The following is a 26,817-nucleotide window of genomic DNA, read 5'->3' on the forward strand; positions in this document are numbered from 1 at the left end:
GGGCAAGTCGGCAAAAGGAAGATAAAGATAAAGATTGATACAGGGAGAGAGGGATGGAACACACATGGCCCCTCAGGTACAGTGTTGTATTTCAAACCCGGTTGTGAAAGAATAGAGGGGCTCAGGGTCAATCAATCACTGCATTAGCCTGCAGCTACAAAGCCTCCTTACTGTGTGGGCTGCCTCCATGCCTCCCACAGTCCACACACACATATACAGGCACACACAGCTCAAGGGGGATGAATCAGGACCAGAACTGTAAACCTGCCACTGGAGGGAGCTCTAGGTCACCAATCAGGCTTTTGTGAACCACCAGCACCCCCTCTCCCCATCAGAAAGGCCTACCTGCACACTGGCCAGGAGGAAACAGGGCGGGAGGAGGAGTCACTGATGTCACTGGAGTCAGAGAGAGGTAGGAGGCCAGACAGGGAACAAAACTCAAAGGTGTCGACTGGTTTCTCAAATTAAAACAGTTCACATCTGAACAGCAATCACATAAAAACACAGCCTGTGTTTTCTGTGGCAAGTTGCAGGTGTTTTAATGAGGACGTAATGATTGTGAAGTTTGTCACGGAAAAATCCCACCTTTGACTCTTTCTTTTACCTTTTCTTTTGTAAATGCAGAATTCCTCACCTATATTTTGACACTGTTGAGCAAAAAAATGTCAACAAAACAAATAGGTTTAATTGTTACGGCTAAACTGAACGGCAAGAGATAAGTATGATACACACTGGACTCACGTCTGTTGCTTCAGTTCAAGATCCTTTTCATTTTTTAAGTTGATGTTGTGTAGAAAAAGCCATCAGTGCTGCTTTGCCACACTTGCACACCCACACAAAATTAGGCTTTTTGAGCTAAGATGTCTGCACTGCGCAAATGCAAAAGAAATTCTTACACACACACACACATACACACACAGTCAGGCCTATTGTTAACTTACACTCTGGGGCTCCATCATCCTGGTAATCAGAGGCAACTGAGGCATCATCTGATGGAGCTGAGCGACCCAGACTGGAGCTGCGGTTGTCATCAGAACCATCCTCTTGCCCGGAATCCGCTGAGTGAGAGCATAAAATGAAAAAAAAAAAAAAACGATTGAAGGAAGAAGAGGACTGGGTTAATCAAGTTAGGACAGATGTTACACATTTTGCAGGACAAACCTTTGTTTACCTGTACACTTCACCATATCCAAGTACATGAATACATGCTGATAAATATATATATATATATATATATATATATATATATATATATATATATATATATATATATATATATATATTTATACACACACACTTACACACACACACACACACACACACACAGCACAAGTACAAATAATATGTGGCAAGCTTTTACTTACATCTGACGGGAAAATCCTGAGGGTTTCTGGAACATCAAAACAGACATTTCAAAATCATCTTTACTAAGCTGCACTGTTTTTGATTTTCAGACTTAGCAACGCTCACCTCCACTATTGCTTCTGAAATACAGAAATTGTTTCCTGCACTGAACCACCACGAAACCACAGGTTTCTGTACATGCCTCACTTCGAATGCAATGCAAACAGCAGTTGAAAACTTAGCTTCCGGTATGAAATAACCTTTGACAGTTTCACTGCTTTTGGCCACATGAACTGCTTAAATATTAAATCTCATAAAAATAAAATAATCCTAATCAAAAATATTGTATTTAATTTGACAAAAACGATGACAGTAAATACAATTTCTAAACACTTAGTTCTCAATCCTGATTCCAGCTCATTCAATGCAATTTAGGAAATGTATTTAAAACAATTAACAGAACAATTAAAGTTCCTAAGTAGAAAAGCTGGATAAACAAGGGGTGAAATTACATTTTTAGTAGTAAAGAGGCTTTCTGTGCCTTATGCTGAGCAGTAACTTAATGATAAATCTAGAGTTAAAACCTACCTGGCATGGACCACACGGAAATTATTCAGTAGAACTCTTCGTGTTTCGTCAGCAAAGTCACTGAGGTTTTCATTCTCAAGGATTTCTGACACAAACATCTCACAGTCTGTAAAGATCAGAAAACATTGTAGACACTGCAGCACTATAATGTTGTTGAGGACAGTCAACTAGTGGCTCACACACTAAGACAGAGACATCATGAGAGTAAGATGGTAATCTATAATTTTTGACATATTCACCATTCTAGTTAACGTGTTAGTATGCTGACATTTGCATTACCGCTAGAAAAGCAATACAGATATTAATGTCACTGGTTATATTTGTTTTATGAATTTAAAGTGTTTAACTAATTGCATTTTGATATGAAACCTTGGCCATTACATCCTGAGGGGGACACACATGTCTGTACAAAATTTCATGGAAATCCATCATATACCTCTTACAATGTTATGGTGCGAACCAAACTGCTGAAACAATAGACCGACGACTGGCACAGACCAGCACTGCAATCCCTACAGCCATGCTGTAATGGCTAAAATGTAAATTAGAGTCTCACTGATGCATAGAAAATAGTCTTTCAGTTATCCCTTCTGTAATTTGAACACGATGACTATTTACACTGCTTTCCCAGGGCAACCATACTGAAAACTCCAAGCTACTCATCAGAGACAAAGAGGTCTTTTCATGGTTTGACCCATTAAAGGGAAGACATAATTTAATCCAATGACATTGCATCATCAGTTACTGTCTGCAGAAAGAAATAATGTCACATAAAACTTTCCTGCACATACCTTGATTAAATGAACTCCTGCTATGATTGAGAATTTGGTCAAAAAGTGAAATATAAGTTACTCAACTTTATAATGCGACTGGCAAAAACAAGTTGGCCCACATTACTTATCTGATTCAATTTCTTTATTTCCTGACGCCCATATACCACAAATGTCTAAAATATGCAAATATTCTTTCCAAGGCCCTGTGTGATAGTCTGACAGTACATGCAAATATAGTACATGCCAATGAAATACTCTACAAGGAACAGTTCACTGTGTATAATGAGGCTTTGGAAAATAAAATGCGATGTTTGTCATCTAGCTGTGTTTGCTTACGGTTGTACAGCTTGAGGTAATAGAGGGTAAAAGCTAAATTAAACAATAAAACAACAAGTGTGGCACTTTCAATGTTAAATTTAAGTTCTATCACCTGCTTAAAATGTGTGGACATGAACAGTAGAAAAAACAAAGACATTACCATCCAAAAGCCTTCTGATGTCATGTGGGATTGTCCCCATTCTTGATTTTCGCTGATCCAAATCCCGATACTGGTCAGTTGAATTTTCACACTTTTTTCTGAGGATCCTATACTCTACAAGATGCACAGTCTACGCACAGCTAACCTCTGTCATAGTTTCATAGCTGAGTTACAGAAAGTAGAACCAGATACATACACACTTACCAACTGACAAAGCATCAAACCACCTGTGTCCTTCTGTTCTGAAACCTAACTTCCGTGCATGCATCTAGATTTGCACAAAATGGGGTGGAGCAGGTGCACAGATGACAACTTCCTCACACTTTGGCTTTTCAGTCAAGGCTGATGACAAGATCTGACTGACAGGGAAAACAGCTTGACCTAGAGTAACAGTGTCACAGATTACACTTGAGTCAGGGTCTGCCATAGTAAATATTCCTATGATAAACATGCAAAACAGCTGACAAAACAAATAAACAGACACACAGTTGTTTGTGGTGAATGACATAATGAGAACAATGCCCAGGGTGTCCATTATAATTTCTCTGCGAGGAATACGAATCACAAGAATGACAACGACAAAGTTTTCAGTGACTTTTACAAGTCGTGTTGTTAAAGTAAAATAAGCTATATAACACCTCCAAACTTCAGTAAACTGATCTGGTAAGGCTACTAACTCCAGCTCTTGCTGATTTTTTGCAGCTTCACTGCAAAATACAAACAGCAAATACAGACTTCCCAAACAGATTAATGAATGAAGCGTTGCCAGTGCATGGGCAAGTAATCATGTATGTTAAAACTAGGGCCTGGTATTGTTCAGGAAAACTTATCTACCAGAACTGGACTGAAGTGTGATAAAAACACTCAAATATTTAGGTCTACTAGACTTATTTTTGTTTCATACAGTCTCATATAGTGCCCACCATATTTATTTTAGCAACACTTATCATCTACACCAGTTTAATCTGATTTGGCAGCCCCTTCAACAATATATTGATAACTCAACCTGAATATAATTAGAATTTATGTGGCCTCCCTTGGTGTGATAAGTCATCAGTCCTGGAATGGGGGGTGGAAAAGTGGGTGGATGAGGGTTGTTAAAATGTGTGTTTGTTATGTTTACTTTCTTCTGTTGTACTTTTGGTTTGTTTAATTTTCAATTTTCAAAGTGTGGACAAATTGTAATAATGGATGTTTTTGTGATTAATTCTTGCATAAAAACATTGACCAGCAATAGTTATCACCATTATTGCTAAAATACCAGTAACATTAAATGTCCTGAAATTACATGATACTTAGAAAAAATTGGTTTCTGAAGGAAAACACACCTATATTAGCTGTTAATGCTTTCATTTTATCAGGTAACGCAACCTGATATCTTGCTCACCCATTCCTGTATTTTATCATTTTTTATTTCATTAGTTTTTAACTATTTAATCAAACTAACAAGCTAACCTCACCATTTTAATAAGTTTCCACGTACAGGTAACTGTCAACAACTAGTCTATTGTTCCTGTTTCGGGGCAGTGTAAAGTGTAAGTTTTTGTTCTAGCTTACATTAAATTGTGGTTACCTTTCTTCCCTTTACCTAGCATTAATTTGTATGCTAGCTACCGAAGCTAACCCTGGAGGCCGTTAACTCCATTAACTGATTTGGGCTACTGAGGACGTCCATGTGAATTTTTTTATTATACAGCATAATTTCTGAGTAAGTTCACACATTTACTTACCACATGAATTACACAAAACTGTGTAAATTAGCTGTAAACAACGACCATAGTGTAGTAGCTGCTAATGCTAGCTATTCATGCTGCACAACTGCTATCTTCAAATTCTACAGGAAACATGTCATACCTACCTCTACTTCGGTTGTAAAATCTTAAAATTCAAGATGTATTAATTAAAGCTATGTTTAGATGAATAAACAGCTCAGTGGGACATTTGACCACGTCCTATAAATTCACTGCCATGTACTGATTTGACGGAGAAAAAAGATAAGACCATACCTTTTAACTTAGTTGAGTATTTGCTATTTTAACTCAACAATTCAACCCTTTAAAACATACACACAATAATTGTTATATAATTTATTATGGTTTAAATATTACCTTCTCTATCATTCAATTGTTGCTCAATATTTGACTTGGGTTATTCCTCTGCTGTAAGAGACAACATATTTCCGACTGTACTGAAAGGCAACATATTTGATATATTTAACATGACATTAGCAAACAGTTGGGTGATATATATAGAATCAGACATTTATTTAAAATAAACTTGTACTGTATTGAAATATTGCATGAAATTATGTAATCACCCCTTTAAAGTAATTTTTAAAAATTAACTTAATAGACCTTATGCAGAAACACTCTATTTCAAAGCTATTCTGTTAAACTAATTCTTGGTGACATGTGCATAATAAATTGGACATTGAATGTGGATTAACAGTGGAGATTGGAAACCAGTGGGATGGGTTTTTACTGTACAACAGAATTTAAGATTGACATCTGAATAATGAGCAGTTGAGGTAGTAATAAGAAATAGTGCTGGGCCTCATGTATCGCCTTATTGATCCTGTATCACTGAAACACTACAAGGAAAACCATCAAGAAACCAAAGCTCAGTCTGACACTGCTCACATCGACAGAATACACTAAATATCAATCAAGACTCCGTTGGAGAAATGTTATAATTTTGTTGTGTTTACAATGTACACTGTGTACTCAAGCTCACTTAAAACAGGAGAATATAATTTAATGTTTTAGCCTCCTTGACACAGACAAAATGACATTTCACATTTCTATTAATATATTAACAATAATGGATCTTATAGATTTTAACTGATTGTAAAATGGACTGAGAGTCAATTACATCACCTGATGCTTGTGTCCTTAGAGTACATGAATTTGAGTATTTGCATGCATTTGGTTGAATTTTTTTCTCAACAGATTCAAAGTCATGTCAAAACAGAAGTTGCCAGGTGTATTTTACATTTCTTTCTATATATATTGTACATTACAAATTTTTTAGTGTCTGTTATATTGATATACATATTCTGGAGTGTTTTTATATTACATTTTCTCTTTTTATTGTATCTAGCTGAGAACTACCGCTAAGCAAAATGTTATGTGCACATAATGGCAATAAACATTCTTGAATCTTGAATGTTTTCTGGGACTTGTAGGTCAAAACAAATGGAAAAATAGCATTTTGAAGAATGACACTTCTGTTAACAAATGCATTACTAAATGTACTTTCTCAAATATAGTGGGCTATCTTTAGCAGAAGAATTCATCATAGTTCATCGCCTGCTACTTAAATAATGTTATTTTAATGCTTTTCTATATTTATTTATTTCACACTGAATTCTCTGTCATTTCTCTACAGGAAGCCTCGGGGTCAGGACAAGTTGAATCCCATGCCAGAATTGTCCTCACGTTGACCTGTGCCTGACTGGCCTCCTAGCAAAAAGCCCCTGTGAAGGTAAGAGGAACTGGGGTCCCCTCCCCTGGAAAAAAGGTTCCCTCCCCTTGACAGCTCCACAGAGCCACAGCCACCTGCCTGCTGGGTCAGCCCCATATGAAAAGGGAAGCCCTTTGTAATCCGACGGGGATTACACCACCCAACAATGCACTGCTGAAAGAGCGACAAAAGCCCTGTATCAAACGCTGCTGAGGGGGAGCAAGGCTATGATCTCCCGCTACTACCAACACTTACTCCTCTGCCACCTCTCATCTCCCCAAGAGGCTCTCCCCCTTTAGCATTCAGTGCCTCTGTCCTCCTTCTCCCCTCTCATCTCTAGGATCTGGCCTTTTATCAGCGCATTCCTTTTCATTTGCATTGCGGTGTGGGGAGGGACAGCAGGTCTCTCTGATCTGATAGAGCCAGGAGAGAGTCAAGAGGATCCTGAGGGCATGAAGGGTGTGTGTATGGGTCCTACAAACACACACGCAACATATTGCTTTCTCAAGATAGGCAAAGACTCAACTGTCCAGAGAGACAAATGCTGAAGAACCCATGCCTGACATTTAGGCTCTGTGAATCTGTCCATGTGTTTATTTTTATTTCAGAAAAAATGTAAGAAATGCCGTGATTTAGAGTCATGTTTTTACTCACCATGAGGTATTTCCATAAAAATGTTGAAAGATCAACCCTGAATTATTGAAGTGGATTAACCAAATTCCTTAATCAAAACCAGGCAAATGATACATAAATATGAATAATTTTTCTATGCTTCCATAGAAGGTAACTCACTTGGGGATGAAAGTGTTAAAATATGGCCCCCAATTCATACAAATCTCAGCATATTCACTATGAAACTGTGACTTTCCAGTTTATCTGCACCAGCAGGATTTTTTTCAAAGTATCGGTATCGGCAGAACTTGACTCTGATATTGATTGATGGCTTTGAGGGGAAATTATAGCTCAAAATATAAAAATCAGTTTCACATTCACTTATAGAGTCCTCCAGATTATTTATTTAGATATTTGCTGATTTGACTTATATGGTCAGTTCAACATTTCCAACATTGGTATCTAATGATGTTGTGGATGGTTCATTTCTGAGTCAAAAGGGATGGTGATATCAGCCAATTAATCAGTTATTGTGACTACATCTGCCATTAAAACGTCCCCTTTTTGCATCAGCCTTTAATTTAAACCCTACAAAAGGTGTTGCCCTGATGCTTGAGGGTTTGTTGTAAATGTTTGTGTTGCCCTAGGCGATAAAAAGAGGTAGTTTACTTTTCGGATTTCCTCAGAATCATTGTATTCTGAACCCTCCCATTGCTCAAACATGTGTCAGTGTTGGGGCCTTTGGTCTCAGCAAGGTGAAAAGTGATGACAGATTGAGGACACAAAAGACAGAAAAGCAAATGTGCTGCACTAAATGTACAACCTATACAAAGCCGTACATTGACTTCAGGGGGAATACCTAGGCCTTGTAGTCAAATCAATGATAGCCCTGAGAGCACTGAATAGAAAATCATTCAAATTGTATTATGTTAGGATATATGAGCCATTTCAAAATATTAATTCAGCATTATTTAAGGTGTCTGTTAAGGATAGCAGTTACAGCTAGCAGTGCGTTGACTCGACTGAGTGATTACATACCTCTATTACATGTGATATATGAATGTATGAGAGGGACCTATTTTTCATTACCAAGACATTGTCCCTAGAGGCAGTTGTTAAAGAAGAATCTATGAATTATCCTCCTGAAACAACTGGCCCTTGTCATGAGTAGAGGAGAGGAAAAAGACGAGGGAAAGGGAAGCACAGCAGTGTTGCACTATTGATGGCAGAGGGATTGAGAGACTGGAAGGACGCCAGAAGTATGTGTCTGCCTGCGTTTGTGATCCTGCACATTGCGCCTCTCCCTCTGTCCAGTTAATTGGAATACAAAGCAGAGCGGGGTCGATGAGAGAGCGGTGGTGGTGAGGAGGGGAGGGGCGGCGAGGGGGGAGCCGCTGTCTGTCTCCTGCAACACTCAACCTTCACTGCTCACTGGGAATTGACTGGGGAACCAGCAACCGAGACCGACACACTGTCACTGGTAAAATGAACTGTCACCTTGCATTTCTCAACCCCCTGGCAGCATCGAATTGGCCGCTTTGAACCATGTGACGTGACACTGATTGAGTTCTGGTTTTCCCCTCCAGGGTTCTAAGGAAGGAGCCGCTTTAATTTCAAGTGTACAGGCTCTCCATGCAAAGTGTAGAGGCACAAGCATCAGTGTCTAAGCAGGGGGGCATCACTTCAGAGTGTACGTTCAGCTCTTGTCCAAACACCAAACCTTTCATGGGCACCATGCTCTATTCTTCCTCACCACCCCTCATTATTTCATTGTGCTGCTTCGTTACTCTGCCTCTCAGCTGGTCTTGTTTTTCTTACGGCATATAGTCATGGCGGTCTGACAGGCACACGGAAGAGGAAAACTATTAGGGGTAGCCATTTGGATCCTGGAGGCAATCCCAGGGAGTATTAAGACGTTAACCCTGGCCAAGTCACTTGTCTCTCTCAGTTACTATGCTGATGGAGTGGGGAAAGGATGCAGTCGCAGGGGGACCCAAGAGGCTGGGGCTTCAGGTTGGCTGGTGCTTCCAGACCCAATAGAGCCTGACTCGGATGGGGGATGGTTGTCAAGAATTTCCCAGCTCTGGCTAAAAAGAGCCTCATTGCCACAACAAAGGAAGAACAGGGAAGAACGCATTCATAACTAGGCAGCATTTCGTATCCAGGCTTCACTGAAACATCCTCTGTGGACAAGGATCAAATTTAAGATAGATTAAATGTCATAAGTAAAAATCTGCGGTTTTCTATAATTTCTTTTGTTTCTTTTTATGTTCATCACTTTCTGAAGAAGTGCCAAAAATTAGACATTTTATTTGACATTTTATTAATAACACTGGTCTATAATTTTTGGGAAATTCCCATCTTCACAAATAAAATGTGCTAAATTTTACATGTTTTGATAAGATGAAGTGGAAAACAAATGGCAGTAAAAATGCTCATTGGCTTTTGTTTTCAAGCTATATAATAATAAGTGTTGTTACATATGCAAATGGATTTATGTATATTTATCTAATAGATCAATTTAAGTCTAACTATAAATCTTACGTTGGAAGGAATCTGACTATAATGACTATGTTCTATTGTGCAGACAGTGTTGTGAAGAAGAGCTGGTAGCTCAGAAACATTCCTTTTGAGTAAAACCCGTTCTCTACATTATTTTTATTCTGGAAGGCTCTCACTTATAGACAAGTTTACAAGGGCTTGATACCAATACCAACACAAACACATTATTAATCATCAAGGGGATCAAAAAAACATATTTGGAAATAATATTCATCTGCAATAAAATTGAAAAATCTTAATGTGACTTTAAATTGACTGTCAAATTAAATAAAGTTCAAATCAATAATATTCTAATAATTTGTATTGTCAGTTTTCACATTAGACTGGAGGAATTATCAATAATAAAATCTGGGGAATAAACATGTTCTTTTTCAGTGCTGTTCATGGGATATTGAGAAAGACCAGAGTAGTGACTGCAGACAGAAAGAGGCCTCTTGAATTTTGAATTTATTTACTGTATTGAATTAAAAACATTGACACCAATAATAAAAAAGTGAATATGATATAATATTTACTAATATTTCAATTAGCCTACATACAGTACCATGCAAAAGTCTTAGGCGACTTGTAGGTTTGTTGTTTTTGTACCATTGAAAATAGTATATATATTTATTTCTCATTCTCTTTTCTTCACATGCAACAAGAAAATACAGGAAAGATGTACACAGCCTTAAAGATCCACAAAACGGAACTACATGGATTTTGAAGGTTAAAGTCAGTATTTAATGTGACCCCTGTCCCTATGACAAGAAGCAGCAACAGTTAGAAACATCTGACATGTGTTGAATGAAACCTGGTATAAACATCAGAAAATTAGTACAATAAATCTCTCATTGTCTGAACAAAAGAGTTAAAGTCATGTTAAGTGCAGAGAGAGGTCACACTAATATAAATACTACCACTTTAGTTAATAGAAGCTGGGGGTTTTTTTATATCTGAAATTTTTGTTTTTACTGCTGTACCGTATTTCCAGATAGGACCTTAATACAGAGACTGAGATATGTGTGGTTATTATAACTTCATTAAACCAACAAACTTAGTGTCGGCCTAAGACTTTTGCGTAGACTTCAACCCTCGATTCATCTCATTTTGTCAGAATTTGAATATATTACTGATCTTAATATCTGCGTTTCATATCTGCTATACATTTGACCTCCTCTGTAGTATCTCTCAGATGACCAACCCCCCCTTATCCCATGAATACTGTATCTAGTTCTCCTTTGAAGCCCAGGGACCCTGCAGAGTGACATGCGACAGAGGAATTGGTAGAAAACCAAGGAAGTGAGCCTGGCAATAGACTTGTAAAAGAGCCTGCAACAACTGCAAGCAGCATGGGGTACAAACAGAACCGAGGTGACCTCAAACAAAGTGCAGAAGGGGCCGGGAAGGCTAAAGATGTGTAAGCTATCTGAGGAGAAAGAGGTTGTCTATGCTGACACTATTAATAGGCCTCATATTTGGACAGCCAGGTGTTGGTGCTATGGATAGTTGGTTATTTTTGTAGTCATTGTTGGATTAAACATTCTCTGCTCCCCTCCCCTCCTTGCCCTACATTCGCTGATCCGAAGGTGAAAAACATCCTCCTCCTCTTCCCCAAATGAACATCTGTCTCTGTGGTGTTGGCTGCAACACCGACTCTGACACCTCCAGATGGAGAGCCCGCTGGGAGCGCTGAGGTATTACCTCCAGAGATGGCAGGGATCACACCTAGAGAATGAAGTCCCACACTTGTTTTCTGCACCATCCCTTCTTTTGTTGTTGAATCTGTCACTATTTGCCATATCGATTGTCGCCTCCCCAGTCCTTGGCCTTGTGACTCATCTGAGGAGGAAGCGTTTGGCTAAAGAAATGCATGACAACAAACCTCTCAGCCCTTTTCTAATTTACAGTAATGGGTCGTATGGTATTTCAACTGTAACTTCTATTCGTGGAACTGTATTAATTTTTAATATAGTTGTGAGAGAACTGCATACTCATGCAGATATGTAACAAATGATCGCCGATTTTCATTTCCCAGAAACATGTTTTTCAGAGGCCCGAAACCTAACAGGGTTTTAGTTTTTCAAACAGGAACACTAACTAAATGGCCAGTAACTTTATTCATCTAAATATTAAACACAGCACCTGCAAAAATCTAAAGAACGAGAGGCCTGTAGTTGATTTCTCCAAGTCATTCTGCTGTCTTGACAGATTGGCTCTGCATTCATTTGTGGCTGAACTCTCAGTGAACCTCAGCTTTAGGAGAAGGGCACCAACAGGCCAGTGCTGCTGGGGCAGAAACTGTTTGTGCAAACCTAACACCCAGTGCAAATATTGAAACTCCTGCCCCAGTACCATCACATGAAACTAGGTGGTCAGGTTCTGGCCAATGTTTGGCTAAAGGAAGTCAAAGAAGCACTGTGGTGTCAAATGATCAACTTCCTCTATATTTAGTTGTTTCGTCAAAAAGATTCCATCTGAAATAATGAAGAAGTCACACAGATTTCATTGCAACCTGTCAGTTGCATCCAAGTAGAATTTGGGTAACAAATCAAGTGTGAGACCTGGCTCCCTGGAGTTTGTTGTCATGTTTAGAGCCCCTGGAGGTATTTCGAGGTGAAAAGGTCACTGGGAACCACCCCATGTGTTGTGAAAGATTCCTCTTGTCACATTATGCAAGAAGACTTTAGTGAGACCATTATTAGAGGTAAATATTAGAAAGAAGTGTGAACATGTTTCATTTTAACATATTTCACACTATAGCACAGTACAGCATATTGAGAAAAAAAACAATGATAAATTTTAAAAATGAAGAAAAAAGTTTGACTTAATAGGGATGATGATTATTCATTTTTTTCTATTTTCTTTCTCTGTACAGGAAAAAGAAACAACACAATGCATTTTTTTAATCATCATTTTATACCCTTTATTTAGCGAAATCATTTAAACAATTGCTGGAAACAAATACCCTGTAAATAAATAGTGCAAACAATGACACTGACTACTTCAGTGCTCCAACACAAAACGCAAAAAACACAACATGGGCCTATGAGGGAAGGATAAAAAAAAATACAACCAGAGATAGATATTTTAAAGTTTCTCTGAATCCAGTTTAAAAAAATTATGCATAAACCCTATGATCAGACACAGAAATACCCTGTATATTTCAATTCCACAAGCATTTCTTTTCACAGTTTTATCTGGAATGGTGTGACTGGGGAGGAAAGTCGTGGAAAATTTCTCAGCCCCCCCACCCACTGCCACATTAAAAAGTCCCATCAGTGTTCAGAGTCTTTCCCTTTTACCTTTGGAGAGGTGTCAGGGCTGGAGAGTTTGTCCACCCGTCCTGGAGTGTTTACCAAAACGCAGCCTAGTTTTTCTCGTTTTTTCTGCTTCATCCTGCGGTTCTGAAACCAAATTTTCACCTGCGTCTCGTTGAGCTCCAGACTGGCTGCGACCTCCACCCTCCGAGCCCGAGTCAGGTATTTGTTGAAGTGGAACTCCTTCTCCAGCTCCGTCAGCTGCTTGGTGGTGAAGTTGGTGCGGATCACGTTGTGGTGACTGGGAACTCCGAACTCCGACAGAACAGCTGAGGAGAAAAGAATGAAATGGACGATGGGAAGAAAAAAGGATGAAACACATGGATCTGGACAATGGGATTATAAGAATATGAATGAAAACGCACAAGTGGGAGAAAAGTTGCTTGTTTAGTTGCCATACACTTGTCCTTAAAAAAAATGTTCATTTATCTTATTTGGAATTTAGGGTTTATATAAATCGTCTATCAGGGCTATAAATGGTTCTTTAATTCACTCTTGGTGTTTAGCTTTAATTCTAATATAAAGTACAAACCTGTTTTAGGGGGGTTCCTCTTAACTTTCATCCAGTCGAAAGTTTTCGTCTCCTCCACATGTTCCAGGTCCTCTTTGCTCTGGAGCGGTAACCTTGTGTAAACACCTTCTGAATATTCTTGCTGCCTTTGCTCTGCGTTGTTAAAGTGTAGGTACTGGCCCCCCGGTGCCCCTCCAGGCCCACAGCTCTCCCCGGTGTACGGAGCCATGTTTGTCCCAATGGGCGACACTTGTGCATGCATGAAGCCTCGGTCCTGCTCTGGAGCAAGGCCGTACTGGTGATGGCCGTAGTCCAGCGGTGACCCATACATGGAGTTCCCTGATGGTGCAAACTGCAGATCCAGGTTGGTGTGTGTCTGGTGGTGCAGAGGCAAACTCGGGCTCTGATGTGGCGCAGAAGTTGCAGGCACTAAGCGCCCGTCCGGTGCGTAACTACTATCACTTGTTGCGCAGGAGTTGGCCGATAAAGGCGACATGTATCCATGGTTTAAACTGTGGTATCCGGCCTTGGCACTAAAAATATTTGCTCCCCGGTTGCACACAGGATAGTCTAAGTAGGAGTTCATCCTGGAACTTGGCCTATTGTTTGTCCCGAATCGATCAAAACTGAGCGATCATTAATCGGTGCTCCCTTTGCCCTAACCTTCTAGGTAGTATGTCAAAGCTGTAAAACTGCCTTCCACCCTCATATCACCTTCCTGACACACCATGTGACCTGCTAAACGCCAATGGCAAAGGACCTGCAGCACTCTGTCAAGTCTGTAGGCTCGTCCATCAAACGGCTCACATTTACATGACAAATGCTTCAATCAAACGCGCTCATCCATCTGATAAGAACACAAACATCAAGCACCATTTTAGGCTTACAAGGCCCTTAAATGACATAAAATTAATGACTATGTAGATGCAATAAATACTTGTTCAAACTATTAACAATAATAATAATCATGATGATGATGATAATAATTATTATTATTAATATTTTATAATGTTCTGTCAAATGTTCTTTTACAAAGATTACAAAATGCTCTCTTAATCCATCATTTCTGTTGTCATGGTGTCGAAAAACTTTTGCAATTTGCAACGTATAAATTACTAGTGTTAAGCCAATTTGAAAAGCCTCCAAGGCCTATGCGTAAATAATAATAATAATAATAATAATAATAATAATAATAATAATAATAATAATAATAATAATAATGTAAAATGGGGTTATTTTGATTTTGATTGGGTAATCTTTAATTTCTATTTTGCCAAAGGTAAATTGAATGTGTCTGTTAATGGTTGCATTTCTCTCTGCACTGATTTGACCCATTTTGTAAAATATTAACGAACAAATTAAACATGAAGAAAAGAAGATTAAGATGTTAATCAAATCAGGTTATGTAAATGACATATATTTGGTTTAAAGGATGTGACTTAATACTAAATATTAATTCGGCTGCGGCCAAACTTCACTGAGTCAGTGTTGTGAGGGGGGGGAAAGACCAGTGCAGTGAATTCAGTGATCCATCATTTGGTCTTTTTAAGGATTGGCAGCTTGTGTGGCCCTCTTTGCCCATAAAAGCACAAAGACGCATTTAAGAGCTATATGGGCTTATCTGGCTTTTTCTCCGTGCTTTTGAGTGGAAAGAGTCTTAATGCCACTGAGACTATAATGTAATATCTTCCAAAACCTATCACGTCCACAGTCACCCGTAAGGGCTCTGTAATTAAGTAAGAGTTAATGCTGTGTTATAGACCTAAGTGCTAATTAAACTGCAACAAAAAAGGACGATTTACCATTTTTTTCTGCAGTTTTGGCTGCATTACAATTTTCACGTTGTGTACTGGCTCAGTGCACCTCATGTCTGGGAATATGTATTTCTGGAGATCAAGTGTAGTGGCAGCTCTGGGTCGAAAACTTAAATATATTTACGCAGACTGAATTAACAGAAGTGAGACATTACGTTCGGGATGGATTGTTATTGTTTCTAATGATTCCGAACGAAATTAATGGATTCAAAAGGAGAACTCGAAAAAATATGAAGAAGAATAAATAAGATGGTGAATAATGACACCAGACAAATAGGTCAGTCTTGAAAGAAAATACGCATGCATCCAAGACAGATCTGTCAATAAATAAAAACTCTGAAGTCTGCGCACAAATACAAAGGCATGTAAATTCACAAAGTGTGCTACAGATGAGTCAGCTTTGGAGCTTGCATGATTCTGTCCTGAGAGGTGCAGCTCTGTGAGAAATATGACCCGTTAGGATCATTTACTCCCACGTGTGGGTTTGGTGTGTGCGCGGTGCTGTGCGTGTCGTACTGCACATTAAACTGCGGACCGTGCGTAAAGAGTGCTTCACAGCCTGGAGGTGGGTATTTGGAGTAGTCTGCTGGGTACGCTAGTTGTGACTGGTGTTGTTGGGACTTGGGTGGAGGAGAGGACGGCTGGTAATCGCCGCCCAGATGGACGTAACCCAGGCTTGACAGAGTGGGGCTGCCCGGAGCAGAGGGGGAGGAAGGAGGGGAGGAGGAGGAGTAGGTGGTGCCGCTGAGGCCCTTCACCCTCTCGTCCTTTTTCTGCTTCATCCTCCGGTTCTGGAACCAGATCTTGATCTGCCTCTCATCGAGGTTGAGCAGGCTGGCCATCTCCACCCTCCTGGGCCTGCACAGGTACCGGCTGAAGTGAAACTCCTTCTCCAACTCCACCAGTTGCGCGCTCGTGTAGGCAGTGCGCGTCCTTTTGGCGGCCGGGGACGCGCTTGGGCACTTATCGTTCACGGTGCAGTCTGTAGAAATAAACACACAAAAAAAAAAAAACGCTGAAAAGGGATTAACGGTGGGTTGTTCTGTCATTTCATTTCCTCTCACCTTATTTTATTTATATTTATTTACGTGTCCTCCAGTCACTGAAAGAACACCCAAACGAACCTACTGAACACTCATATTTGTTCTTTTTTTGAGCCATATAAAAATAGGAATTACTGTAAAATAGCTACATGTGAATCTAAACACTAGAACAGTCATTTCATCTTAAAATTAGATTATTTTATAATAATTACAGTTTTGTGAAAACAACCATCGTTTACAAATGCATTTTAGGGATGTATTTACATGAATCTTAAGGTAATCTGGGCCTAAGGGAAACCTGGGTTTTATTTTATAGTAAAAATAAACAGTAGATTCTTTTAGTCAGGTCAATAGAAGTAGCCTATACATTTTCAGTTTGATATATAGTCTAAGTATTAAAGGTCAGACACTGGTAAAATGAGCTGAGGTGTTTTATTTTTGTCCTTTTGACTGTAGACTAATTAATAATAAAGAAGAGGAAATAGAGGAAATGAACCACATAACCTTTTTCCTCTATTAACTGTATAACATTTCATTGCGTCAAATGAAAAGGCTCAGATGAAAACATTTGCTGCCCCTAATTTGATGTTATACAGACCTGCGACTCTCGTGTGGCTCCTGTGTTTCTCATTTGAGTGTCTGGACTCTTTCATCCACGGGAAAATCTTTTTGCTCATGGTAAATTTGGGGTTTTGCTGTTTTGACCTCCGGGGAAGCTGCAGAGAGCCCTCAAACGCCTCCCTCTGTGTCGGTTCTTGATGAGCAAACCCACTGCCATCCTCCAAAGACTTGCTGAAGAAGTCGTTTTGGTGGATATTGTGTGTAGCTCTCTGCATTTCCATTAAATGTGTACCGGGGCCTCTTTGACCTTGTGACAGAGCGCTGGCAGCCAAATGTCACATGGCAGGTTTCCAGAGAGCCCTGGGCTTCTGGCCTGAGAGGATACGGAAAAAAGACAGACAGAATCAGGGAGGAGACTAAATGATCCATCTTATCAACTCAATAGTATGCTGACATGAATAGCAATCCTCTCCTAACCAAAGAGCCAAAGCAAAATTACGAGTTTTGGTGAAAATAAACCTTTCGCAAAATACAATAAAACGTGGAAAATAAATAATCTGAAACTGAAATGGATTCTTTTGTTTAACCTTTGTTATTAGACTTCAAATGCGTTCAGTGATACTCTTTTATTGTGTAAAGGGGTTGTAGTAATTATAGTGTTTTCAGAAAAACACAAAGGATAGACATAGGCCTACAACTGTTAAACGAGTTTATTTCCGATGATTTCGTCTTTTTTTTTTTTTTTTTTTTTTTTAAATTTTAGAAAGGATATGAGAACAAAAGGTAGAGCTCAGGAAACAATGACAAAAACAAATTGTTAGAAATATTAAGAATTTGTCAAAACCGACGTGTTCTATAAATACAAAAGCAGATTATTATTTTAATAGTGCGTCTCCAAACAATAGCTCTATATTTTACGCACACAAAAAAAAACAAAACACATCGAATATAAAAGTGGCAGCCTATCATGCCAGATCATTGGGTATTTCCGTGTCTTCATAATGAAATAGAATAAAATAAACAGAAGTGAAAGGCCTGTCAGCATCTGCAATTAAATACATACATTTGTAAGCTATAAAAAGTGCCATTACGCTGCAGCTGTTCTGTGCCTTTTAAGTATAAGAAAAGCGCGATTAAAAACCCGAGGAATACCCGCAAATGATGTGCATCCTCTGAAAGAATAAAATTAGTAAGAGGTAGTTTTGTAGACCGAGAACGAAAAGAGAGGGAGAGAGAGAATAAGTCTGGAGGCATGCAGCTTTATGAACTCTAGTTGAACCGTGGCTGGAGTCAGGCTCGTAAATCATAAAGACACATAACCCAGTCCGCGGCACAACACCCTTACTGCTGCCTTACCTCCGCAACCTACATTCATCCCGCGCTAAAACAATCCTCACGGAAACAAATAACATCTCCTCTCACCTTTGGAAAATATCCGAGATTAGAATAATCCCTGTATTTTATGGCGGAGGTTCTCGCCAAGATGTGATGTGATGGCGTGGCTTTGCATGCCAGTGGGGTGAAGCAGAGTGGACAGTGTTTCTGCAGCTCAGACCGCGCTGCGTAACATTTCTCCACACAATGTCAGTGTGTGTGTGTGTGTGTGTGTGTGTGTGTGTGTGTGTGTGTGTGTGTGTGTGTAAAAAGAATCCCTTTCTGCTGATCATGCAACCTCATATATGGTAATAGTCCAGCGATAAAGATAAAATGGATTTTTACGCCTTTCTATATGGCAAACTGACTTGCTTTAAATACATATTGATGGCAATTAAAGCAGATGGAGGAAAAACAGGAGTGACTCAACACAGAGCAGCAAATCTGAAATATTTTAAGAACTATTACTATTTTATATCAATAAAGAAAATAAAAGTTCCTCGCCACATTCCACACTTGATACGCCTGGAATTAAAATGAACCACAGGAAAGTCTACTTTTATTTTAAACCATTGAGTATTTCTGCTCAGGAATTACAGACACCCAGTTACATCTCTATTTTGTTTAAACAGTCCTGGGAACTTGTCCAGCGGTATTATAATAAATTCCAACATGGCTGAACTCCCCTTTAGGACCGGTGCCAGAGATGCCATAAATTGCTCAGGCAAAGAAAGCTATCAGTATTTCGGCTGGGCTCTATACAGAATGAGCCAGGCTTCATTTAGACATGCCATCACATTCACATACCAAGTGCATTACATCTAGTTTATGTAATGAGATTTTTTTTTTTTTTTTTCATTGTGTAATTTAAATGAGTGATCAGATAGCCTCGTTTTAAAGCACTTTATAAACTTAAAAGGAGACAGTGGTCAGTAGCATCCATTAAAAACACAGGGCTTAATGCGTAATGAGGCCAGTCCAGTGTTTGGTTTGGTTTACATGGTGACGATCAGACTGCAGCCGTGGATCGATCGGAGTCTGCTGGTGCTTTGATCTCTCATCTTCAACGTTGCTCGATTGGTTTGATTGGTTCTTGAAGGTAATATTTAACCGAGTAGCACAAATGAACCTAAATGGATGCGTTTGATCTCTGAGCCGTGCACGCGTCTCCTCCAAAATATGTCATCATGGAGGCCCCTACAAGTAAAAGTTACTCTCATTTTTACAGGCTGCAGCTTGATCATTGGAAATTACGCACTACAGAAGCAGCAAAACTGTTTACTACCTCATTTCGTTTAAAGCCAAAGTAAAATGTTGGCACCTGAAACCTCAAATGCGTGTGCTATAAATCTTAATGATCGCCTCTATGGCCCTATAAAATGCAATATAAGAATACAAAGAAAATACGCAGTCAAACAAGTCGAAATCGTCCTCTTGATTTACACCAGTGGAGGCTGACATGATAAGTTCACTCTGCGGGGACATTGGCTGCCACATGCGGTACAGTGCAGACTGTAGGCGCAGATGACACATAGTTGTCATTCAGATATGACAACATGCGTCTGTGCGTCCACACTGAGCCTCACTTACATCCCATCATCATCATCACGGCGAGCTGCGACTGACTGTCTGATATGTGATGGACATGTAGCCCCCACCCCCTCCAACACACACACACACACACACACACACACACACACACACACACACACACATACGCACACACATTCATTGGGTTTCCATGTATTTAGGGGACATTACATTGATTTCCATTCATTTCCTGGAGACCTCCATCTTCAAACCTTTTTTCCATCCTACTTTTTTTTTTTTTATCCTTATGCACATATACAAACCCAAAACGTAGATTTTTTTTTTTTTTTTAATGTCATATTGCATTATTGGACCCTCAAGCAGCTTTAAAGACCCATTTGAATATGAAGACAAGCCAAAATGTCCACACTTATAGGGCAGGCCCTTGCTCCAGTGGTGAAAAAGTCAAATTGGTCCTCACAGAGAGTGCCACACACCAACGCCATACGCGCACACGCACGCGCACACACCGCCCCCCACTCATTCTGCGGGCCTGCTGACAAATGCAGCGCACTGCAATTAGCTGCAGGAACCGCGTGTCCACATGAGGGGATTTATTGCTCTGAATTAATTCAAAGACAGTTGAATCAACAGTAACCGTAACTGTCCCTTTTCTAAGAAAAAGTATGAATAAAATAAAATAATAATAATAATAATAATAATAATAATAATAATAATAATAATAATAATAATAATAATAAGCAATAACAAAATATTCTGAATAACTGTGACATCTGGCTAAATAAATAAAAATAAACATAAAATTTGAAATACAGTAAAAATTAATAAACAAATAAATTGGAGAATTAGGTAAAAATGGGCTTGATCAATGTCATAATGAGAGAATCTTGTTCTATTAAAAATTATAAAAAGCAGAAAATATCATGGAGTTTTAATCACCACGATTAGGATTTACATTTAGTTTATTAACTTCATACAATCAAATCCAATCCCCCCTCACACTGACTTTACATCTGTAGTCAACTACCAAGAGCAATAAATACAACTTGAGTCAAACTTACTTTATTTTTATCTTCCATTTCATCTCCTCAACACAGATTCTGCGTCCTTGCGGCGAGTCTGCAGTAAAGGCGCTGTTTGTTAAAAAGTCCTCACATTTCCCTGCAAACTAAACTCCTCCTCGGCTACAAGACATGTGCAGTGAAAAGAGGACGTGATAAATGATGCCCTGAACAATGGCCACATTGAAAGCTTGTCTTGAAACTTTTTGCAGATGTCATATAGTCAAAGAATGTGGAGCTAAGTAGCGTTGAAGGCATCATATTTACACCCAGAAAGGCCTGGAGCTCTGTGCGTAAAAATGGGTGCGGGACTGGACTCTAACAGTAGAATTAAAAAGATAACGATGATGTCAGTTTATATTGTCAGCCCCAGAATTATCAGATAGACACAATAGTTGCCATGATCTCGTAGCCTATATATGACTGACATCAAACTTTGTTTAAATATATTTACTAAAAAAAAAAAAAAAAAAAAGGCATTTTTTTCCTCATTAAAATACCGTATCTGTGCGTCTGCGCTTGTTTGTCCCCGAGGTGAAGTGTCATCACCTACATATTCCCCAAGATGCGAATTTGTGACTGTTGCTATATTCACACAAATTCGGATCTACAGGGTATATATAGATGACAGCCTCTGTGCAGAGAGAAGATGCAGCTTCTGTCAAAAGTAATCATTCAGAGTATTTAAAACACACCCAGAATACTAGAAATACACTTTTACAATTCAAACCTAAACTTGTTGAAGCAGACCTTACCCTGTTTCAGTTCCCTTCCCAAAATATTACAGATAAACATATTTTATCGCCTGGATTTAACCCTCTTGACCTGTCATTTTACATTTCTACATTTAAAATACCATACAAATATAAGAAAACAGAAATGCAGTCCTCTAAATACAGGTTTTACGAGGAGCTTATATTAACTCCTTTCCAGTGGGATTCTTTGTTTAAAAAAAAAAAACAACAACAACACTAAAACCAGTTAACACAGTGTTTAGTGCACATTACGACCCCCTGTAGAGCTATACAGCAGTTTGTGATACATATGTGTGCATTTAGTGTCTAAGTTGGTGCCTATTTTGGAGCGTATCTGACACAGTTGTCTCTTGTTTATTCTGAATATTATTTAACAGTTTAGTCTTGAGCATCCGCGTAATAATAGCTGCGATTTCCACGTTTAAAAGGAGCAATCTGTGCGTAATAAATGACAACTTGAGGTAGTTGAACTCTCAGCGCAAAGTATCAGGGATTAAAGGTTTACGCACACCACTCAACCTGGGTAAAGCAGAAAGAGATAACTAATAAACACACACTCGGAGTGACATGAGTTTTCTATGTTCGGCTGTAACCTACATGCCCCCAATGATAAGAGCCCGAGTTGGAGGAGGGAAAAAAATCCCATCCATCATCATCCGGGCCGGTCTGAGGCGCCCTCTGCTGGCGCTGTGGCTGCATTACACGCCCACGCGCAGCAGCGGTGAACCCACAGCCTGCCAGATGTTAAGCATCCACCACGATAAACTGGCCCCACAAAACGTTCAAGGTGACATTTGTTTCGTGTATTTTATCATCACAATTAAATTAATTACTGTGTTAAATGTCAGGAAGGGGCCGCTGGGTTAAAGCTACGCACTGGTGTGGACGTGGAAAGCTTCACCCCTTTCACGAATTCCACCCGTTTAATTGTAAAATAATAGTTTTCTCATTTATATTTAATACATACACTGACATATAATTTATTATACATGCACCACAGCTTTAACTGCAACAGAAATGTTATTTAGAAAAATCTGATCATGTTTTATTCATATAGATGCTTTTTGGTGGGTTGCCATGTGTGGGGTTTTTCTTTTCTTTTCTTTTAATTCACTGCCTCTTGCGTCGTTGTCACATTTTAAGACGCTTAACCCAAACAGGCTTTGTCAAAAAATAAATTAGTGGAACAAAATCAGAATGTATGGACGTCTCAAGTTAATTGTACTTGTGTTATGTATGCGTGGAAGTCTGCAAAACACACACTTTTTCAGACTTGTTCTTGTGGTGATCGTCAGGCTGACGGTGACACTGCAAAGTCTGGCTGCATGGGAGCCAAGCCTGCGCTTCCTGACGCATCTGCGGCTCAAGTCTATCGTCTCCTGACCCTGCGATGATCCCCGCCGCTATGAATTATGCATGAGATCCGGGTACAGATTACCCCTATCAATATGCAATACTCATTACGCTGGTTAAATTGCCACTTAATAGTTATGAATATGTGGAAAATGTCTGGGACCCATATAGCCAACCACTGATTTTACTTTTACCTGAAATGAGTTTGGGAAGACTTTGGAAAATAGTCTTTGTGCAGGTTGGCAGCCATAGCCTTTCGTTTTGGAACTGTAATATAATTACATTTTTATTAGTTGCCGATAGACAATACGCCATAGCCAACAGCCTGAGATTTCTTTATCTAAAATCACTGAGGCCTGTGTCCGGCTCACAGTTGTCCGCAACTTCACCTTTGGCCGCTCAGTGACTTGACACACGGGGATAAATCACTCCAGGACCTGTTCAAGTTCGTTTCATGGCAGCTCCATAAAAGCGCGTATTAGTCTTAAAGTCGAGTGATGAGAAAATGTATTATTTTTTTCCTCAAGAGCACATTGTGTTTGAAGAAGAAAGAAGAACAGATTTGTTTGAGATTGCTTTTTTTTTTTTTTTTTTTTTTTTTTTTTTATTATTATTCTGACCTTACCCCACATTATAGTATTTTGCAGCAGAGGCCTATAAAGACAGCTCCAAAAAGTATCCTATAATGTTTGCATTTTTATTTTTAAAAATATTAAAAGTGTAAAATTATTTGTTTATTTACTCAAGGTGAGATCTGACCTTTTTCGTCTATTGCTAGAGTGTAAAACGCATTTTGGAAAACTACAAAAGTGGCAAAAAAAAAAAAAATAAGGTGAATAACCTAACAATTGTAAAATAAAATTTAAGAAGCCACTGGTGGTGTATTTTATTGACACAATTATTCCAGGTTTGAACCAGCTAACTAAATATGACTGGACACCACTTCCCCAGTCCAGCCTTTCCAGTCCCATCCATGCAGTTAAGCCGTCACTTTCATTCAAGGTTGTGAATTATATAGTACATTGTCTACTCCCCAAAACCATAAAACCAACTTTATGGACCTCACGTGACTTTTCACAGTCTGTAAGTAATATAGGCCTATACAATCTTTGGTAAGGGGGATTTTTACCAACTTCAGCCTTGCCTATACCTGTAAGCCAAAGCCACTCTTGGATTTTTATCTCCTACATATTTTCCCCACAGGCAAAACGCGCAACTCGCTGCATAGAGGTCAGAGGAGGTAAGTTAAAAAGTTAGATCTTTCTCTTTCACTCTGTCTGCGCAAAACAGGAGCAGGACAAAACCAAAACAGTTGGCCTAAATTATTGTTGTTGTTTGTGTCTCTACCATCTTCCAGGTTAATCATTAGTGAGTCTGGTTTGGGTTAAAGTCGAGCTGAAGTGACACGAACAGCTCCACTAAAAGCTCTAAATATGACTTAGATGACTTAAGGACGTGTGTTTTTATTTCTTCTAATTTATAATACAGTCGAGACACGTTCAAAGCAATTGAGAGAAACTTTATTTCAAGCGCTATGAGTTCACTTACAAATACAAAAAGCTTATTGGCGAAAAAAGCTTACATCACTGCCTATCCACAGAATAACCCTTTGCACTAAAAATTTATCACATTGACAGGTTGAATACATTTGCATTGCTCATAATTAGTTCTAAACAATAGATGCACAAAATATCCTATAGCTACACATTGGCTTGTTTATGAAAGTTATGGTCTGGCCACAAGATAACCATCAAAATAGCAGTAAAACTTACACTAAAGCGCTTTGAATGGCCCCATAATACATTAGGTTTACATTCAATGAAGAGCAGCATATGGTTTGGAAACTTTTTTTTTTTCAACTGTACAATGAATTTACTCCTGTTAGACCGTCAAGAAATTACAATAAAGAGCTCAAGTTAAAACATGGCGACCTTCAAGAGAGAGCAAAGAGCATCAACAATTTATACCCCCAATAATATTTACATCTTCTTTTCCAAATATGACATCTAAGCTATCATAGTACAACAACAGTAAACTAAAAATGGCATTTTAAGACCACAGAATACTTCTTTTTCTATCACAATAGCATGCTGGAAGGTGCTGCGCTTTCAATAGCTTTACAGTACTCATGGATTTATTTCTTTTTCTTTTTTTTTTTTTCTTTTTTTTTAATATTATGTTACTCCCAAAGTTATTCAAAACTCAGTTGTGGAAGGCGCTCCCTCCTGTTACAAGACTCATGCTTTTCAGTTTATTGTCCTTCTTCCACTTCATCCTGCGGTTCTGAAACCAGATTTTGATCTGTCTTTCCGAAAGACACAGGGCGTGGGCTATCTCTATCCTCCGCCGTCTGGTTAGGTATCTATTGAAGTGAAACTCTTTCTCCAGCTCTAGTGTCTGGTAGCGGGTGTACGCAGTTCGGGCCCTTTTCCCGTCAGGTCCAGTCATATCTACAATTTCATAGAGAATCCAGAAAATTAGCAACTGCACTGAACAGCAACAACAACAAAGGAGGGGACAATTGGACTGCTTTTGACTACATTTTTGGCTTCACAGTGGGAATGTGGGTTATCACAGACAGTGGGGTCACAACATGGAATGATCTGATGCAGGGAAGCATGCAACCAACACAACACACACAACACCCAGACGCCACGGTTACTGCCTGTCTTATCTCAAACCCTCGGTCACAGCAAAGTCTACACATTTTCACTTATTTTACAAAGCAACATCCACAGTTCACAAGCCACCTCTGGACCCCCTTTAAGTCAAACTATCAAGACTTTACGAATATTGCCGTTTTTCCCTGAACCTGCGCCAACCTACTCACTCATGCACTTGACAGATTTATGACACCTCACCCATCAGCGTGGCTCCCCTCAAAACAAAATATTATTATATGTATATATATACCATGGCTTATGTGCAGTTTCCGCATCCAGGGGAATATTTGTGGCGTTTGGCAATCATTTGATGTGGGAGTTGAGGAGGTGGCGTTGGGTTCCTGGTGCTGCTGCTGCTGCTGCGCCCGCGGTGCCGAGCTGGAGCCGCCGCTGCTGTGTGCGCCTTCCTCGGTCTCAGAAGCGACGGTGGTGTCCTCTATCTCCGTGAAATGAGCGCTGCTGTTTTTGTTGAGATTGTTGCCAGTGGAGGTCGTGCTCCGGTCAGACGGAGGAGAGGCGCTTTTTAGTTCCAGCGGCTCTCGGTTGGCTGAGGCGCACGACGGCGGCACCGGATCAGGGGATGAGAGCGAGCAGTTGGGTGTCTGTCTGTACCGGGCATCCGGCCCGAATCCGCGGGCATCATCTCTCACGGCCCCGAAGTGGCTGCCGGTGTTGGTGCGGTTCACGGTTAGGTCCATGCCATTGTAGTTGTAGCCGAAAGACCCGGAGTGCATGGTGCCAGGGTCTCTGAAGGAACCGCTCACAGCGCCGTTAGTCCCATAATTTAGTAACTGATAGTCGGAGCCATTTGGATAGCGCCCTGAGAACGAGTTTACAAAGTAAGAGCTCATTTGCTTGGATTTTTAAAGCCTCGATTTGTAGATCTTTGTCGCTATAATCCTGTGTGCTTGCACGATTTATGGATGCAATCATGAATTATAAGCAATGAAGCCCTACTGTACTTTGCCAGGTATGCGGCCAAATATGGGAGAGCGTTCGGGAATCACGTGCCT

The 26,817-nt window shown here is 39.6% G+C and overlaps 4 protein-coding genes across 4 annotated transcripts in view; all 4 read right to left on the reverse strand.

Moving 5' to 3' along the window:
• Positions 1-3,434, reverse strand: part of skap1 (src kinase associated phosphoprotein 1) — a 31,264-nt gene extending 27,830 nt beyond the window's left edge. The window contains exons 1-4 of the mRNA XM_030121599.1: positions 3,184-3,434; positions 1,933-2,038; positions 1,365-1,390; positions 942-1,058 (exon numbers count right to left, since the gene is read on the reverse strand). Of these exons, the coding sequence (XP_029977459.1) occupies positions 942-1,058; positions 1,365-1,390; positions 1,933-2,038; positions 3,184-3,223 (289 nt within the window). The 5' untranslated portion in view covers positions 3,224-3,434. The remainder of the gene's footprint in view (positions 1-941; positions 1,059-1,364; positions 1,391-1,932; positions 2,039-3,183) is intronic.
• Positions 3,435-13,076: 9,642 nt separating this feature from the next.
• hoxb1b (homeobox B1b) lies at positions 13,077-14,424 on the reverse strand. Its single transcript, XM_030121869.1, is given in 6 exon segments — positions 13,077-13,387; positions 13,651-14,241; positions 14,244-14,295; positions 14,298-14,323; positions 14,326-14,352; positions 14,355-14,424. Coding segments are annotated over 6 exon segments (1,077 nt in total).
• Positions 14,425-15,826: 1,402 nt separating this feature from the next.
• On the reverse strand, positions 15,827-17,328 carry LOC115410280 (homeobox protein Hox-A3-like). Its single transcript, XM_030121862.1, has 2 exons — positions 17,085-17,328; positions 15,827-16,425 (listed from the first exon to the last, which is right to left on the reverse strand). Exons 1-2 carry the CDS (start codon positions 17,326-17,328, stop codon positions 15,827-15,829), a joined length of 843 nt encoding a protein of 280 aa, XP_029977722.1.
• An 8,015-nt stretch (positions 17,329-25,343) lies between these two features.
• Positions 25,344-26,655, reverse strand: hoxb5b (homeobox B5b). The gene is made up of 2 exons (XM_030121788.1): positions 26,055-26,655; positions 25,344-25,591 (listed from the first exon to the last, which is right to left on the reverse strand). The coding sequence occupies exons 1-2, from the start codon at positions 26,653-26,655 to the stop codon at positions 25,344-25,346; spliced, it is 849 nt and encodes a 282-aa protein (XP_029977648.1).
• Positions 26,656-26,817: the final 162 nt, after the last annotated feature.

The sequence above is a fragment of the Sphaeramia orbicularis genome, chromosome 19 (genome assembly GCF_902148855.1).
Source record: "Sphaeramia orbicularis chromosome 19, fSphaOr1.1, whole genome shotgun sequence".
Lineage (NCBI taxonomy): Eukaryota > Metazoa > Chordata > Actinopteri > Kurtiformes > Apogonidae > Sphaeramia > Sphaeramia orbicularis.